The sequence below is a fragment of the Oncorhynchus clarkii genome, chromosome 27 (assembly GCF_045791955.1).
Source record: "Oncorhynchus clarkii lewisi isolate Uvic-CL-2024 chromosome 27, UVic_Ocla_1.0, whole genome shotgun sequence".
In the NCBI taxonomy this organism is placed as follows: domain Eukaryota; kingdom Metazoa; phylum Chordata; class Actinopteri; order Salmoniformes; family Salmonidae; genus Oncorhynchus; species Oncorhynchus clarkii.
The window spans coordinates 19,812,394-19,830,112 of NC_092173.1; the positions used below are offsets into that span (position 1 = coordinate 19,812,394).

General features: G+C 42.3%; 1 protein-coding gene across 1 annotated transcript; it reads right to left on the reverse strand.

The window, feature by feature from the left end:
* Positions 1-2,638: 2,638 nt before the first annotated feature.
* LOC139385724 (protein interacting with cyclin A1) lies at positions 2,639-6,192 on the reverse strand. Its single transcript, XM_071131004.1, has 4 exons — positions 5,628-6,192; positions 5,344-5,476; positions 4,944-5,078; positions 2,639-4,724 (listed from the first exon to the last, which is right to left on the reverse strand). Exons 1-4 carry the CDS (start codon positions 6,190-6,192, stop codon positions 2,843-2,845), a joined length of 2,715 nt encoding a protein of 904 aa, XP_070987105.1. The 3' UTR covers positions 2,639-2,842.
* Between the last annotated feature and the right edge of the window lie 11,527 nt (positions 6,193-17,719).

Here is a 17,719-nt window from a genome sequence, read left to right on the forward strand (position 1 = left end):
ACTGTGGTATGAGGTGAGAAATTATTATACTTTGTCTCAGATCAAACTAGCCTACTACTTGCCAGTACTGCTTAAACACTCTGTTCCCCCCCAAACTGAGCTGGTCTGAATGCTTGGGTCTAGTCCCAGTCTGGAACACCATCAGTAGCTTAAGCTTTGAATACCAGTCACTGCTTACTGAAGTGTCCAACTGTTTTACTAAACTCAACAAAAAAAGAAACGTCCTCTTACTCTCAACTGCGTTTATCTTCAGCAAACTTAACATGTGTAAATATTTGTATGAACATAAGATTCAACAACTGAGACATAAACTGAACAAGTTCCACAGACATGTGACTAACAGAAATGGAATAATGTGTCCCTGAACAAAGGGGGGGGGGGTCAAAATCAAAAGTAAGTCAGTATCTCGTGTGGCCACCAACTGCATTAAGTACTGCAGTGCAGTACATACTCAATAGGATTGAGATCCGGGCTCTTAGCTGGCCATGGCAGAACACTGACATTCCTGTCTTGCAGGAAATTGTGCACAGAACGAGCGGTATGGCTGGTGGTATTGCCATGCTGGAGGGTCATGTCAGGATGAGCCTGCAGGAAGGGTACCACATGAGGGAGGAGGATGTCTTCCCTGTAACGCACAGCGTTGCGATTGCCTGCAATGACAACAAGCTCAGTCCGATGATGCTGTGACACACCTCCCTATACCATGACGGACCCTCCACCTCCAAATCGATCCCACTCCAGAGTACAGGCCTCGTGTAGCGCTCATTCCTTCGACGATAAATGAGAATCCAACCATCACCCTGGTGAGACAAAACCGCAACTCATCAGTGAAGAACACTTTTTTGCCAGTCCTGTCTAGTCCAGCGACGGTGGGTTTGTGCCCATAGGCGATGTTGTTGCCGGTGATGTCTGGTGAGGACCTACCTTACAACAGGCCTACAAGCCCTCAGTCCAGCCTCTCTCAGCCTATTGCGGACAGTCTGAACACTGATGGAGGGATTGTGCGTTCCTGGTGTAACTCGGGCAGTTGTTGTTGCCATCCTGTACCTGTCCCGCAGGTATGATGTTCAGATATACCGATCCTGTGCAGGTGTTGTTACACATGGTCTGCCACTACAAGGACGATTAGCTGTCCGTCCTGTCTCCCTGAAGTGCTGTCTTAGGCATCTCACAGTACAGACATGGCAATTTATTGCCCTGGCCACATCTGCAGTCCCCATGCCTCCTTGCAGCATGCCTAAGGCACATTCGGCACAGATGAGCAGGGACCCTGGGCATCTTTCTTTTGGTGTTTTTCAGAGTCAGTAGAAAGTGTCCTAAATTTTCAGAACTGTGACCTTAATTGCCTACCGTCTGTAAGCTGTTAGTGTCTTATCGACTGTTCCACAGGTGCATGTTCATTAATTGTTTATGGTTCATTGAACAAGCATGGGAAACAGTGTTTAAACCCTTTACAATTAAGATATGTAAAGTTGTTTGGATTTTTACCAATTTTCTTTGACAGGTTCCTGAAAAGGGGACGTTTCTTTTGTTGCTGATTTTATTATCCTAGCTGATGTTTTCAGTCTGTAACATATCCTGTCAATTTATTGTAAATTAGTTAAATAAATATCAAGAAACAGCAGACAAGAAACAAAAAACAGAAGCAGGAATTGCATGTTCGGGGGCCTATAGCTGTTTATGTTAATATCCTTTAATTGAGAAATACCAGAAAATCATGTGCACCTTCCATGAACTGCTGGACATAATTACATAACTTATTCTATACATCTGTGTCTGTCCAGTAAGCAACAGTATTGCATGTCAATCTCATTCTGTGAAACTCTTCATTTGGGCTCCCGCGTGGCGCAGCGGTCTAAGGCACTGATCTCAGTGGTAGAGGCGTCACTACAGTCCCTGGTTAGATTCCAGGCTGTATCACATCCGGCCGTGATTGGGAGTCCCATAGGGCGGTGCACAATTGGCCCAGCGTTGTCTGGGTTTGACCAGGGTAGACCGTCATTGTAAATAAGAATTTGTTCTTAACTGACTTGCCTAGTTAAAGAAAGGTTAAATTAAAAACTGAAATTTAAAAAATTGTAGTGTGTAAGAATCAGCATAGGGATTTGAGCCTCAGTGTTTCAGGGTCTTACAGCCCTCATTTAGGAGAGAGAATAGAGTTCATAGTTCATAGGAGAATAGAGTTCATAGTGAGCACGTAATCCTTTTTTAGGAATGTGACCCTTTTCATCACAATGCCTTATATCGCATTGGAAAAGACTAGAGGTCCAAAGTCCCACACAGAACAAAGGAAATAGTATTTAAACCTGGAAGAAGGCTCAGCTTTCTTGGCTTGGAGCCTGTCTGTGTATACAATATTGCAAGAATTGTTTGCAGAAAAGTAAAAGTAAGCCATTTACGAGTAAGCAGATGAAATGGAGAACTCCCTGAACTTGGAATTCCCTCATTTATTCCGTATTAAATATTCCCTGCTGTGTCTTGGGAGTACAGTACATGCCTACATGCACAAAAAAATGAATGTGTTATTAATGAAATCATCACTTTTAGAATTCATTGCACTCAATATATGCTTCTTTCCAATATTTTATTAATCATTTGTGTTTAAATGCACATACTATAATACAAAACATTATCCTGATTCTTCATTCACTTGTTTCAATTCCTGTTGAATAGTGGCACAAATGTTGATTTTACAAAACATACACAAGATGACGACTAACACATACTACACATACATCTGAGTCTGCATAGCAGGTTTTCCTGATAGTCAAGAGCCAGACTAGTCATCTAGGACATCATTTCACTCTTTCATTCTATACTAGCAACATTGTTAGTATGAGTCTCATTGTGGTGGTTTTCTCCTTTTCTTTCTACCTATTCTCTCTTCCGTTTTCTGGACAGTGGATTTTATTGGACTAGTAGTGTGTGTGCTGGTCTGTTCTCTGAGGGCCTGTTCTCTGTAGTTCTCAGAACCCTGTAGATTGAACTCTCCTTCTTCGTCAACTTTGAATGAGATTTCTGACGCTGAAGGTGTCAGACTTGTACCTGTTATTATTTCTTCAAGTTTAGTTTCATTGTCATTATGGATAGGAACCTCATCCTTGACAACAGTGGGTATGGTCACTTTTTTACTTTTCTTTCTACCCTCCCTCTCTTTTGATCCTTGTCTTCTCCCAGTCATAACGGGATCGCTGGCTGTTCTGGTGAGAAGTCCCTTTTCACTATGACTCTCTATGCTCTGTGGCGTTAGCATCTCAGCCTGCTCTGCAGCGACTACAGTGGTGGTTGTGGGGATGTTCAGTACAACAGTGCTGTCAGTAGTGACTGTATAAAGGGCATCTTCAGTGGGATTCTGAAGAGATGTGCCCTCAGCCAAGAGAGTTGATATGACTTTTCTCCTCATCTTTCTTCCCTCTCTCTCTTTCAGCCTGTGCCTTTTGGTCTCACTCAAAGTTGAGCCTACAGTCGTAATGGTATTGGATCCTTTCTCATTGTGACTTTCGGGTCTGTGTGACACTGGCTGCCCTGCAACGCGAACAGTAGTGATGGTGGTGACGGCTGGAGCACTTGTGCTCTCAGTAGTGATCTCTTCAAGATCCTTTTCAGTGGGGTTTCGGAAAGTATCCCCCACCATGGGAAGAGCGGGAGGGATTTTCCTCCATTTATTTGTTTTCTCTCTCTCCTTTGACCTGTGCCTTTTGCTTTTGATAAAAGTCACAATGGGGGTGCCGGCAGTAACCGTAACATGTCGCTTTTCACTGTGGTTCTCTAACTTTAGTTGCGCAGGCTGATCTGCAGAGATTATGGCAGTGCTGGTAGGGATGGTCGGGGTGCCAGAGCTCTCTGTTGTGGTTGTTGGGAGGTCCTGTTTAATGGCGGTATGGCGTGCAACTCCTTTAGGGGTAACAGTTAGCGTTATGTTGCTCTGTTTTTTCCTCCCTTCCCCCTTTCTTGACCTCTGCCTTTTGGTTTTCTGTGTGGTCACAATGGGTGTGCTGGTGGTTGCAGAAAGAGACGCTGTTTCTGTGTGATCCTTCAGAGCCGGAGTTTCCAGCATTGTCTGCTCCATCTTGACAGCAGTGGCTGAGGTGTCAGAGGCATCTGCAGCACTTTCTTCATCTACATGTGGTTCATCTCTCATGACATCATTAGAAAGCTCCTCTTTCCCTCCACAATCTTTTTCACCATCACTGAAACGGTTGACATTTCTGTTCACCTGGTCATCATTCTCAGGCTCATTTACAAAGTTACTCTTATTGACAACTTCCTCTGCTTTGGTAGGACTAACTTGGTAGGACTCCTCTGCTCCTTTTGAGACTGAGTCGATTTTCTGCTTCCTCTTTCTCCCTTTTCCTTTCCCTTTCTTGTTATTTTTCTTATTTTTCCCTGCAGTGTTCTTCCTCTTCTTCTTCTCTGAGGTCTGTGTCTCTCCTTTGGTGTTGTCTGTAGCCGAACCCTGAGAGGTGGAGACGGTGGCCAGAAATTTGATGAAGTCCTCAGCAACTGTGACCATGTTCCTGAGGGAGGGTTCCTCAGGGCCAGTGGTCTGGGAGCCAGAAACAGTGGACTGTGTTGTGCCTTCAGGATTGTCCTGCTCTGTGCCTGTTTCCTTTGTCTCTTTCTGAGGAGCCACGGTCAGCACGTCAATAACGTCAATACCTCCGAAATCATACGGGATGGACTCTCTAGGCACTGCAACCGGGAGCTTGTCATATTTTTTACACCTGTGTGGTTAAGAGAGATGGAGAGAGGTTTAAAATGTGCTCCCTGTAGTGTATTATAAAGCCACTAAAAATGCTTGGATTGTTAATTCTTGTTCGATTTTTTTAAATTATTTGTATTGTATTTGCAAGACATTCTAGTTCACTGTCGATGCTAGTAACATAAGCATTTCGCTGCACCTGCCACAACATGTGCATTATTACAGTAAATACTGTACTTACACGCCATACCAGTGGCGCTCCACACATTGCTCTTCATATATAAACTGGAAACAGGGCACCTCAATGACATTGAAGAAAGCTTGGCCAACCACCCTGGAGGAGGTGTCATTGACTTTCCTCAGACACTCCTTCAACCTGCACAGATAGTGTGACAAAGAGAAAATTAGCCACTCCTGGTTACTGTAGCCTGTCTGGATGGTTTGACAGACTGTAGTAGTACATCATATAATTGGTTTGAGCCTCTGACTGTCTAACATGATTACTCAAGTGTATGAAGTAGTTTATTTATTTATTCTTTATAGATTATTTAAACGGATGGATCAAAGGCATTGCATTTTGCTCCTAACATTCTATTTTTTAAACAAAAAAAGGCGTTTCAACTATAATGTAGGCAACTCACGCATTATCGCAGTCACAGTGACTAAGGGGATGCCACTTGAAATTGGTGTAGCCGTATTTTGAGGAAAACGCATGGATGACGTAGGGGCAGTGGTCATGAACGCGGCAACAACTGTCAGTCGCCGCGAACTCTCCTGCAAACGGCGAATGTATATTAAACAATAACAACAAACCAACATGCACCGAAATCAGGGAAACAGTTGAATGACTAAATGTGGTCATAATAGTTCATCATGCATCTAAAATACAGAATAACATCAAACTTTACGCAAGTTCACAACCTACCCAAATGGTCGTAATTATCAGCCATGTTGCCAGCTCCACACCACAGGGTTCCAGGATAAGTGAATCCTCGCTTGGATCTCTGCTTGTTATCCTCGTGGACAGAATTCTCTCTCGTCGTCTCCTTCGGTGTCTGTGCTGTTGGTGCGGCTATCCTCTCCGTGGTGACCGTCGTGCACTTTGATGTCCTCTGGAACGCTTGACAGTTGTATTTGGCTTCTGTCATGTCTGCAAAACTCAACTCCATATATTCTGGGTTGGTTATCTGGTGCTTCAGTCCCAATCTGCACACATGCATGAATGACTTCACCTGCGTCTGGTTGATGGTTACTGAGCAGTCCACCAGTTTACCCGACGTGTCATGCACTGAGCGCACTTCCTCAATTCCGTCTGACACTTGGTAAAGACAATTTCCCCCAATGCCTGACATTTTGGCACAGAATGTGCTGTTGAGCATGAAAAACACATCTTTACTCTGTTTCTCTGCATCTAGGGAATAATTGGGGAATTCTCCCTTGACAAAGTTTCTGTCCAGATAAGACAGAAAGAAAAAAAATACCGACCACATTACTTCAGATGGCACTTTCAGCACCACCGCACTGAGACAGCACCACTACCTTTCCCGTGTTCTCGCCAAAACCGGCTTTATGGCGACACTTCTAGTGGTGCGATTATTAATACGATGACTGACAATAATGGGAGGGGTCTGACACATAAAATTAACCCCTTCAGTGGCCGATTACACACTTTCCATTATTTCAACAGAATCCATTGATATTGTAAGTCCAGGCTAATTTCAGAATGTGCGCAAACTGTTGCTTAAACATAAAAACACGACTATTCTACAATTACTAGCAGTTCAAAATGAAAATAATCAATCAGCCTACCTGTGCCTGAATTTTGTTAAATCCAAATGAGACAATAACTGCAGGAAAGTATATTGACAACAAGGCACGTTTGTGTGCGTTTTTGTCTTTTACACGCATTCTATTTATTTATAGGCGAATAATCAAAGACAGCAGACCCGATATGGTTAATAGGATGGCGTGTACAACTGCTGGCAGCCTAGGCTACTCTGCCGTGGGTTGACCGCAAGTTACCTCCCCGTCCCCCTTTTCACCAAAAATCGAGATTTAGCTTTGGTGACGCTGCAAGCAAGGAGGAGGTTCTTCTCGCGCTTCCCATGGTAACAAGGATGGCGTGATTCTTCCAACCCAATAGATTGGACATCTTTTAGATTCCACAAAAGGCATTGGTGGTGACCTAAATTAGAATGTTGGAACAAACGTCTTTCTTTGTCTAGAATGGAAAGGTTTGCAAAGCTAGCACGCAATCCGCGCTCTCTCAGCAGCATGTCTGAGCAAACTGGGTTTAATTAATGTTATTTCAGAGGTTGAAACCTACTACCGATGGAGGATGGAGAGTTGAGGTTGAGGTCATGTCAGAGGGTGCACTACTGTACCCAAGCCAAGCGTAAATGCTGCCCTGGTGTCAAATGGGGTAATTTACTTGGACTGGCACTGCATGGGGGGGGGGGGGGGGGCACGGGCAGGTAATTCATCTGTTAAAGTAGCTAGCAATATCATGGAACTCATTTGACAAAAACGGGCTATGCATTTTAAATATTGCCATCCATATACTGCTTTGGCAACATTTTTAGGTTTTTGCAGTCACTAGTCCAGACAAAAATCGGCGGTGAGTTCTAATCAGGCCACTGTTTTGTCACAAGGCAGGATTTACAATGAGCTTTCAGGAGAGGCGTGGGTATTTTGTATTCTCCGCAAATACACTTGAATCGGATTGTTAGAAGGCGGAGAGAAATTATGCAAAATCACCCGAGGCAACATTCGACTAAACCTTGGAAAAGCCCCTGGGTTAATTGAATGCTCATTACTACAAGGATTAAGTGGGTGGAAAACAATAATAATTCTGTGCTCTAGATTTTGACATTGATAAAATGTCAAAATGTCATATTTTGACATTGATAAAAATCTGCCTATATGCTGGTAATCCGTTTGGATAGCCTTGGGACCCTTCCATAGCCTATATAACACAGCCTTTATAAACCCTTTTAATAGGCAAATAGTTACAGTTGGTATTATCAGAATAATAGTTTTAATAGAAAGTGACAAAAATATATGTATAAAATTTAATTATTCACACTAATATGCACACATTGAATTACAAAACGCTCGCACTGTTATGCACAAACAAATGAGACACGATTGAACAATTAGCTGACAACAATAATTGATTTCTCCAGATCTCCAGATCCTTCTATTAAATATAATTGTATTAAATGGAAGGTTCTGTCGATTTCTCTGTTCTTACTATGGCGTCACAGAGTAGGCAAACAACTGAGCAGGCGTAGGAATGTCTCAAATGGACATGAACCTTCTTATGATGGTATAAAGGTCCGCCAATTTGGTCAGGGAGTTTGTCAACCATGGTTTGCCAGTACTGTGATAAAATAATGTGTAAAATCCTGAATTTGAAGAATTGATCTGCACTGTATGTTTGTTAGCTAGCTAGCCAGTTTTAGAGGAATGATTCCATACATTTGTCTAATTAACTGCCAATATGCCAACATTCCATTAAAAAAACGCAGTCAATCCACAGCCATATATTGGCTCAAATCAGTTGATAGGACTTAGACGAGTTGTAAGTGCAACAAGTAGGTGATATTTTATCATACGGTATAAATGAATTTGATTTGATTATAATAGCACTCAAAGCATTCCAATATATTTTTTAGACCTTTCTGGCCTGTTTACATATGTTATAAAGGCTATTTATACAGACAATTTGTATAAAACAAATTTACCCAGTAGCGGCCCACTTTTTGGAAGCAAACCACTCGATTTTGTCCCTACGTTCTATCGGCATCGAACATGTCACCCTCCCAAGGAGAACGAGAGGCTGCCTGGATCTTTAATTTAAAGACTCTTGCTCCCTCCCTTCGGTCTCAACGTAGGCTTTGATCTGAAGCCATTCTCGTGATTTTGCTATTGTAAATGTAGCCAAATTGTATCTATCAATCAAATGTATTTATAAAGCCCTTCTTACATCAGCTGATGTCACAGAGTTCTGTACAGAAACCTAGCCTAGCAAGCAATACACCGTGCACGGTGGCTAGAAAAAACTCCCTAGAAAGAAACCAGGCTATGAGGAGTGGCCAGTCCTCTTCTGGGTGGAGATTATTACAGAACATGGCCAAGATGTTCAAATATATTTATTTATTTAACTAGGCAAGTCAGTTAAGAACAAACTCCTTTTTCAATGACGGCCTAGGAACAGTGGGTTAACTGCCTGTTAGGGGCAGAACTACAGATTTGTATCTTGTCAGCTCAGGGATTTGAACTTGCAACCTTCCGGTTACTAGTCCAACACTCTAACCACTACCCTGCCACCCCATAGATGACCAGTAGGGTCAAATAATAATAATCACAGTGGTTGTCGAGGGTGCAACAGGTCAGCACCTCAGGAGTAAATGTCAGTTGGCTTTTCATAGCGGATCATTCAGAGTGTCTCTAGAGAGTTGAAAACAGGCCAGGTAGTCCTGAGGCATGGTCCTAGGGTTCAGGTCCTCAGAGAGAGAGAAATAACAAAAGAAAGAGAGAAAGATAGAAAAAGAGAGAATTAGAGAGAGCATACTTAAATTCACACAGGACACTGGATAAGACAGGAGAAATACTCCAGATATAACAGACTGACCCTAGCCCCCGACACAAACTATTGCAGCATAAATACTGGAGGCTGAGACAGGAGGGGTCGGGAGACACTGTGGCCCCATCCGACAATACCCCGACAGGGCCAAACAGGCAGGATATAACCCCACCCACTTTGCCAAAGCACAGCCCCCACACCACTAGAGGGATACCTTCAACCACCAATTTACCATCCTGAGACAAGGCTGAGTATAGCCCACAAAGATCTCCCCCACGCACAACCCAAGGGGGCGAGGGGGGTGCCAACCCTCACATCAGTGACTCAATGATCATATGCTATCCATTCATGTTTTTGGTATGTTATTTTATATCTGAGAATTAACCAATGCTATCAAGCCAATCCCCGGTTGTGATTACAGATTTTCATCTGTTGTGAAAAGGCTAGCTTAGATAGCGGTGGTGCGCGCTAAATAGCGTTTCAATCGGTGACGCCACTTGCTCTGAGACCTTGAAGTAGTAGATCCCCTTGCTCTGCAAGGGCTGCGGCTTTTGTGGAGCGATGGGTAACGATGCTTCGTGGGTGACTGTTGTTGATGTGTGCAGAGGGTCCCTGGTTCGCGCCCGGGTATGGGCGAGGGGACGGTCTGAAGTTACACAGACACTATATAAACTAGCAGTGTTTGTCATTATAGCCGGATGAAGCTTGTCAGCTTGTCTGTCGAAACGTAGGTTATTAAATTATTGCATCTAAACTCCTAAAGTGTGTGGCTCTCCTTTAATGTTTCAAGTGTTCTACCCCGCTAGCCACCACCTCGCGCAAATTGGTGTGTGTTTCTTTCGCCTCTAGATTAATCTGTTACCCAGTAAACAGCACCCTACCGACAAAAAAAGCTCTTAATTAAACGATGCCGAATGATAATTTTTTTCCTGATACTGGTCAAAGACCCAAACAAGATTACTTTGAATATAGCCAAACGCGAACGTGATAAAATAATTGTATCGGATTCCGGGGGGGTAATTATGATCTCTCGAAATAACTGTTAAATGTATCTATAAACCAGGGGAGAATGCATCTACATATAGTCAATCTTAGTGATTATGTGCGTCAAGGCATTATTCCACCGGGACTCAGGTGGCAAAAAGAACCATCACTGGGACAGCGCACAGATTATTTCTGTGAGCGCTGGTGTGCCTTCCTGAACAAATGCTCGATTGATTTAATAACATTATTTGTTGACCAGTTGAAAAAAGATTTTATTGAAATGGACTGGCATATTCAATTAACTTATAAACTAACCAAGCGCTCCAGGACAAGTTGTCTAAAGAAATAAAGGAACTTAAAATAAAGAAATTCAACCAAAACAAAAAAGACAAGGCCGCGGACAAAGTCTACTCCTGGAGAAACCCTGATAAAAGAGGTCAAGCAAGATATTGAGCCCTGCCCATATCTCCTTGCTTAATAGAGGGTCATCTTTTGTGCCTACAACTCAGTAAAACGATTTCGATGTTAAGGTAGACATGTTTAAGTTTTATTTTAGAAACATCCGTTTAAGGGAATACTTTAGCTCCCCGAATCGTGATATTTCTACTGAACATGTAGGTTGCTGACCTGCACATATTCCGACTCCTTTTAGAAGTAAAGAGTTATTTTGTACCTCCATTAAATCGCAATCACTCTATTGAGACATATTGCAGACTCGTTGAAAAATAGATCGTTCATCTCCGTAAGAACAAACAGGAGTACATATCTTTCCATAATTGACCTAAGGATGAAAAACAAGCTTTGCTTGATTTACAATCCGATACGTCAGTCCTTACCCGCCCTGTTGATAAGGGTGGGTCGGTTGTGCTCATGGATAGGTCTGTTTAAGTAAATGAGTGTCATAGACAACTGTTTGACAACACTTTTTACAAGAAACTCAGAAGTGACCCCACTGACCAATTTCAGAACACTATCTTTACTGTCCTAGATGGTTATTTAAGTTCTGGTCAGATAACCAAAAAAGAACACGGCTTTTTGGCTATTCAACACCCTAAAATTGCTACTTTTTATACTTTGCCGAAATTACACAAGAATGTTACAAAATCTCCAGGGCGCCCCATTGTTGTGAAAGGACACCAGCAGTATGATCTCTATCGTTGAATCTCTTGATCCTCTCCCTGAGAATACCTTGTTAGTTACTTTTGATGTTGAGTCGTTATACACAAATATTCCACACGAGGGCGGTATTGAAGCTATGGAACATTTTCTTCTGCACGTGACCCTGATAAACTACTTTCCAGTCAGTGCATGCATTATAACATTGTCTGAAATAGTACTCACACACACAACTACTTCATGTTTCTAGATGATTTCTTTGTTCAGACAAAGGGTTCTGCTATGGGATCCCCCATGGCTCCTAACTATACTAATGTGTATGTGGGTTACATGGAGAAACAGTCCATGAATCCTCTCAAATGTTTTCTTGCCTAACATCATTATTTGGTAAAGGTATATCGATGACATTTTTATGTGATGGAGGGGTGATGCAAAACAGATCCAGGCATTCCATACTTTTCTTAACTCTTGTTCTGAGCATCTGAGATTTACTTTGCAATCTGACACGTCTAATCAGTTTCCTTGATCTCCTGTGAGGATAATGTTATATACACTGATTTTTACAGGAAGCCTACTGATCGTTACAGTTTGTTGAGGGCTGATAGTTGTCACCCACTTCCCTTGAAAAACAGTTTGCCATACAGCCAATTCTGTCGAATAAAAAAAAAAGCAAAAAACAACCAGATTTCGACAGAAACATGGCTGAGACGCAAAGAAAATTCAAGGAGCGAGGGTACAAAGATGGCCAGATTAATACTGACATTGAGAAAATTCAAAATAAACCGAGATATTTTTCAAGGACAGTCTCGCAAAAAGAAGCATTCTTGCGTTCTAACTACGCGCTATGCAAAGTGCTTTGAACAAATTAAGGGAATCGTTCAAACATTGGCACATTCTAAACTCCGATGACAGTATCGGTAATGTGTTTTCAGGCGCTCCCTTGATCGTATTCTCGCGGGGCAGAAATCTCTGAGATCAATTGGTAAACTCTGATTTACCACCCTGTACAACGTCTATTTGCGCCCCTACTGGATGGAAACTACAAGTGTAATGGCTGTGCTCAATGCAATGGCACTTATAAATGTAGATCCTTTAAACACCCCCGAACAGGGAAACATATCCCTATCAAAGGTGTTATATCTTATAAATTGTGCTTTTGGTAAAAATGATGTGGGTTAAACAAAGCGCAAATTAAAAGTACGAATCTCGGTGCATCGTAACACCATTAAGTGCATCGATTTACCAGTAGCGGCTCACTTTTTTGGAAGCAAACCACTCGATTTCGTCCCTAAATTATATCGACATCGAACATGTCACCCTCCCTAGGAGAGGGGGTGACCTCGACAATTTATTGTTAAAACGAGAGGCTGCCTGGATCTTTAATTAATTTAAAGACTCTTACTCCCTTCGGTCTCAACGTAGACTTTGATCTGAAGTCATTCTTGTGATTATTGTGATTTTTCCGTTGTAAATGTTTGTAGGCCTATGTAGCCAAATTGTATCTATGATCGTATGCTATCCATTCATGCTTTTGGTATGTTATTTTTTATATCTGAGAATTAACCAATGATATTAGGCCACACCCGGCCATGATTACAGACACCTGTGTGTGTCCTTTGATACTATATAAACTAGTCACCCCGCAGTGTTTGTCATTATACCCTGATGAAGACAGCTTGTCTGTCGAAACGTTGGTTATTAGGTTATTAAATGATTGCAGCTGAGCTCCTAGAGTGTGCACTGTCCTTTAATTTTTCAAGTCTTCTACCCATATAAACTGTATTTATTTCAAATATTTTAGGGGGACAATAATGCTATTACACAATTTCTGATATATCACATGGCTTAACAAATTTAACAAAATAGGCTACGTCCCTAAATAAATGTAAAATGACAAGGGGGATTTGTTCATTTGAATTTTGTTTTATTATTTAAATTAATTACATCATTAAAGTCACTAGTGTGTCCCGAAATTGATGGTCTTATTGATTACTATTCTCCTGGCAGCAGGATCACAGATTCGTCACGACAAAGACATGCTAAACTTTGTAACGTTCGTCGTAGGTGGAAGAAGAGGAGGAGCGTGGTTAGTGCCCATATTCTTTAATAAAGGTAATTGAACACTAAAACAATAACTAAAACAACAAACGAACGGTACTGGAAAAACACTGAACAGAAAATAATCACCCACAACTCAAGGGTGAAAACAGGCTGCCTAAGTATGGTTCTCAATCAGGGATAACGATTGACAGCTGCCTCTGATTGAGAACCATACCAGGCCAAACACAGAAATACCAAATCATAAAAAAACAAACATAGACAACCCACCCAACTCACGCCCTGACCATACTAAAACAAAGACATAACAAAATAACTAAGGTCAGAATGTGACAGATATGCAAATTGTATTGGGTCTAGGGTGCCAGGTAAGGTGGAGATGACATGGTTCTTACCTAGCCTCTCAAAGCACTTCATGATGACAAAAGTGAGTGCTACAGGGAGATAGTCATTTAGTTCAGTTACCTTAGCTTTATTGGGTACAGGAACAATGGTGGACATCTTGAAGCAAGTGGGGCCAACAGACTGGGATATGGAAAGATTGAATAAGTCGGAAGTTGAAGTCAGAAGTTTACATACACTTAGGTTGGAGTCATTAAAACTTGTTTTTCAACCTCTCCACAAATTTCTTGATAATTACGGATAGGCGTCCAGCTAGCGGGACAACTTCCGGTGAAACTAGAGGGTGCGCAATTCAAATAAATAATCATACAAATTATGGATATCAAACATTTAGCTAATACAGCAAAAAAATGACATGCGATTGTTTGAGGACGGCGCACCACATCAAAATATTGTTCCACCGGCACAGGTATCATACATTGAAATAACGATTAAATATTCACTTACTTTTTGAAAATCTTCCCCTGATTGTCATCCAAAGGGTCCCAGCTATAACATGTAGTGTTGTTTTGTGAGATAAAATCCTTCTTTATATCCCAAAAAGTTAGTTTAGTCGGCGCCATCTATTGGAGTAATCTACTCGTTGAACATGCAGAGAAAGGAATCCAAAAATCTACCCCTAAACTTTGTTTCAACAAGTTAAAATACTTTTCTAGGGGATTACGTGACCCTTGAACGAGACCCCGAACTCGAGCATTAGCGACGGAAAAATCCTGCAAGAAGAAGCTAGCTTCAGAAAAAGCTAGCGCCATTAGCCAGGAGCAAGAGGACCCGTTCCCCCCCGAGGCCCAACCCCACACTCTGTCGAAGACATCCTTTCTGAGTCAAGATCCCAACGTACAGAACTCAACATTAAATTAGATGCCATTAACTCTCAGATCAGTGCGATAGGGGGCAAGGTGACAATCCTGGAAAACGCTTTGCCTGACATCAACAACAAGATAACAAGACCATAAACGCAGGGCACCTGGACGAGGCAGAGGGGCGAATCCTATCCATGGAAAACTTATTGACAGATGCCATGGAAACAATAGCATATGCTAAAAAGAAAATAGAGCATCTGGAAGAGAAAACAGAGGACCTAGAGAACAGGGGGCGAAGGAATAATTGTGTTCTATTAAATCTGGGTGAAAAAGAATAGGGAAACATGCCACTGATCCGCTACCTGCAGGGCAAACTTCCTGAGTGGCTCCACCTGTCCACCGACAGGCCCATAGAACTCGAGAGAGCACACCGAGCACTGAGGCCCCCACCAGCAGCCAGACAACCACCGCGCCCAATCAGCATACGTTTCCTGAGATTCACCGATAAGGAATGAGTCCTACAGGTGTCGAAAATCAACACCATCACAGTGGGAAACGCCAAACTCACTTTACACCAGGACCTGTCAGCTGGAATACGCCGAAAGCGCAGAGAGTTTGACGAGGTGAAGAAATACTCGATTGACCAAGGCATCTTCAGGGGATTCAAATCCCCAAACGAGCTGAGGATTCTTCACCAAGGATCCCTGCGACACTTCAAAACTCCAGAAGAGGCAAAAAGTTTTTTGAAAGGCAATCCTGGTCAATGAGAAACGGAACAATGACTTAATGCGATTAATGCTATTACTAAAGAAGGTAAGACAACATATAGCCGATATCCAAAGACCCACCGCCCCGCTAAATGTCATTATAGCCGTCCAATCTATATTTATTTTCCTTTAGCTGAGAGGGATATGCTCTATAGCCTAACCTAGGCCTACTAATGTTTCAGCCTACTTTTATTTCCCTTTTTATGTGTTGCTATTATTACTTGTGGTTCCCTATGTCCCCTGGAGGAGGTATATGTAGGCTGCGCTATTGATTTTAAGTGGTCTGGACGGGGGCTAAGTTGTCATTTACTCAATGCGGGGCGGAGAGGAGAGGATGAGGCATTTCTTTGGTGGGGAGGGGGAGACGTTGTGCGTTGCTAACTGTTCCTGTTTGTTTTTTTCGGAACACAGAATTGAGACTCAGCGGGGGGTAATAGATCCAACGGGATGTGTCGAGTTGTTTGGGAACTCGGCTGAGGTGTTCAGAGATTGTTATTTTATGTACACCATTTATTTTCCTTTTATGTGAACGCTGTAACTATTATCCACTTTTACCCAGAGATGACTTGCACTAAAGTTTGATTACTGTTCGATGACGATGACTAGTACCTTAAATCTATTGACATGGAACTGCCATGGTCTAGGTCATGCAATAAAACAGAAAAATATACTATGTGCTCTAAAAAAGGAAAAAGCAGATATCGTGCTATTACAAGAGACACACTTCTGTGATGCTGAACATGCCAAACTCCGCAGAGCTTGGGTGGGACAGGTGTATTTCTCATCTTTCACAGTAGAGGTACAGCCATACTTATCCATAAGATTGTTCCATTGACAAAAATTTACAAAAACATATCTGATCCGGAGGGGAGATTTATTTTGATAACTGGGTCAACCAATTACTATCTTAAACATATACGCCCCTAACACAGATACTCCTGCATTCATGTAAAAAATGATAACCCTGTTCAATGAGCATTGTGTTTCCTTTGGCGTGGTGGCCAGAGATTTTAATTGTACCCTTAACCCAACCCTAGACAAATCTTCTCAAGTCCCCACCACAAATCCTAGATCTGCAAAGATGTTGAACTCTCTTACTAAAGAGATGGGACTGATAGATATCTGGAGAGAGACTAATAGCTCATCTATGGACTATACATACTACTCTAATGTCCATAACACCTACTCCCGTATAGATCACATTTTTATCCCAAAGAGTTCCATAAATTTAGCAACGTGTACAATCGGACTCATAGCACTTTCTGATCACGCCTTTGTCCACCTCCGCTTTGACCTCTGCAAAAACATCCCGAGGTCAAAGAGCTGGAAATTCAACACCTCCATGTTATCAAACAAAGCGTTCCATACATTGGTAACTACATGGATAGACAACTACACACAAGACAACAAAGATTCTCCTGTTTTTCCGGCCACAATTTGGGACGCTGCTAAAGCCACACTAAGAGGTCATCTAATTGCATATGCTTCCTCTAAGAAAAAAACAATGGAAGCACACAAGCTAGATCTCGAGAGGGAGCTGGAATGCTTTGAAAAAGTACATAAACAATCCCCAGACAGCACCTCCTGGAGTCAACTTAAAGCAGCCAAACCAAACTGAATTTGGACTACACTCGGGAGATAATTGTTTTTTTTCTTTACTAAACAGAAATACCATGAGTATAGCAATAGGCCTAGTAGATTGCTTGCTTACCAATTAAAAAAAGAGCAGTCAGAGCGTAAAATCATGGCTATCCGAACAGCAGAGGACGAGGTCACAAAAAGAAACATTTAACTTTATGATTTTTACTGCAAACTATATACCTCTAAGAAAAAACACACGGAGGCAGAACTCCAAAATCATAAAAGCGGACCAAACTGGATTTATTAGAGACAGATACTCTTCTGATAACATTCACCATCTTTTTGATATTATTGATCAAATAAACGCACAGAAGACCCCTGTCCTGCTGGCTTCACTGGATGATGAGAAGGTGTTCCACACCCCTGTCCTGCTGGCTTCACTGGATGATGAGAAGGTGTTCCACACCCCTGTCCTGCTGGCTTCACTGGATGCTGAGAAGGTGTTCCACACCCCTGTCCTGCTGGCTTCACTGGATGATGAGAAGGTGTTCCACACCCCTGTCCTGCTGGCTTCACTGGATGCTGAGAAGGTGTTCCACACCCCTGTCCTGCTGGCTTCACTGGATGATGAGAAGGTGTTCCACACCCCTGTCCTGCTGGCTTCACTGGATGCTGAGAAGGTGTTCCACACCCCTGTCCTGCTGGCTTCACTGGATGA

What these genes read in the sequence shown, in the direction of transcription:
- LOC139385724 (XM_071131004.1), bottom strand. Translation starts at nt 6,192, where the DNA reads ATGTGGTCGGTATTTTTTTTCTTTCTGTCTTATCTGGACAGAAACTTT. An exon ending in TGATAATTACGACCATTTGG is followed by an intron (nt 5,477 to 5,627) that starts GTAGGTTGTGAA and finishes CGCCGTTTGCAG; the next exon opens with GAGAGTTCGCGGCGACTGAC. An exon ending in CACTGTGACTGCGATAATGC is followed by an intron (nt 5,079 to 5,343) that starts GTGAGTTGCCTA and finishes CTATCTGTGCAG; the next exon opens with GTTGAAGGAGTGTCTGAGGA.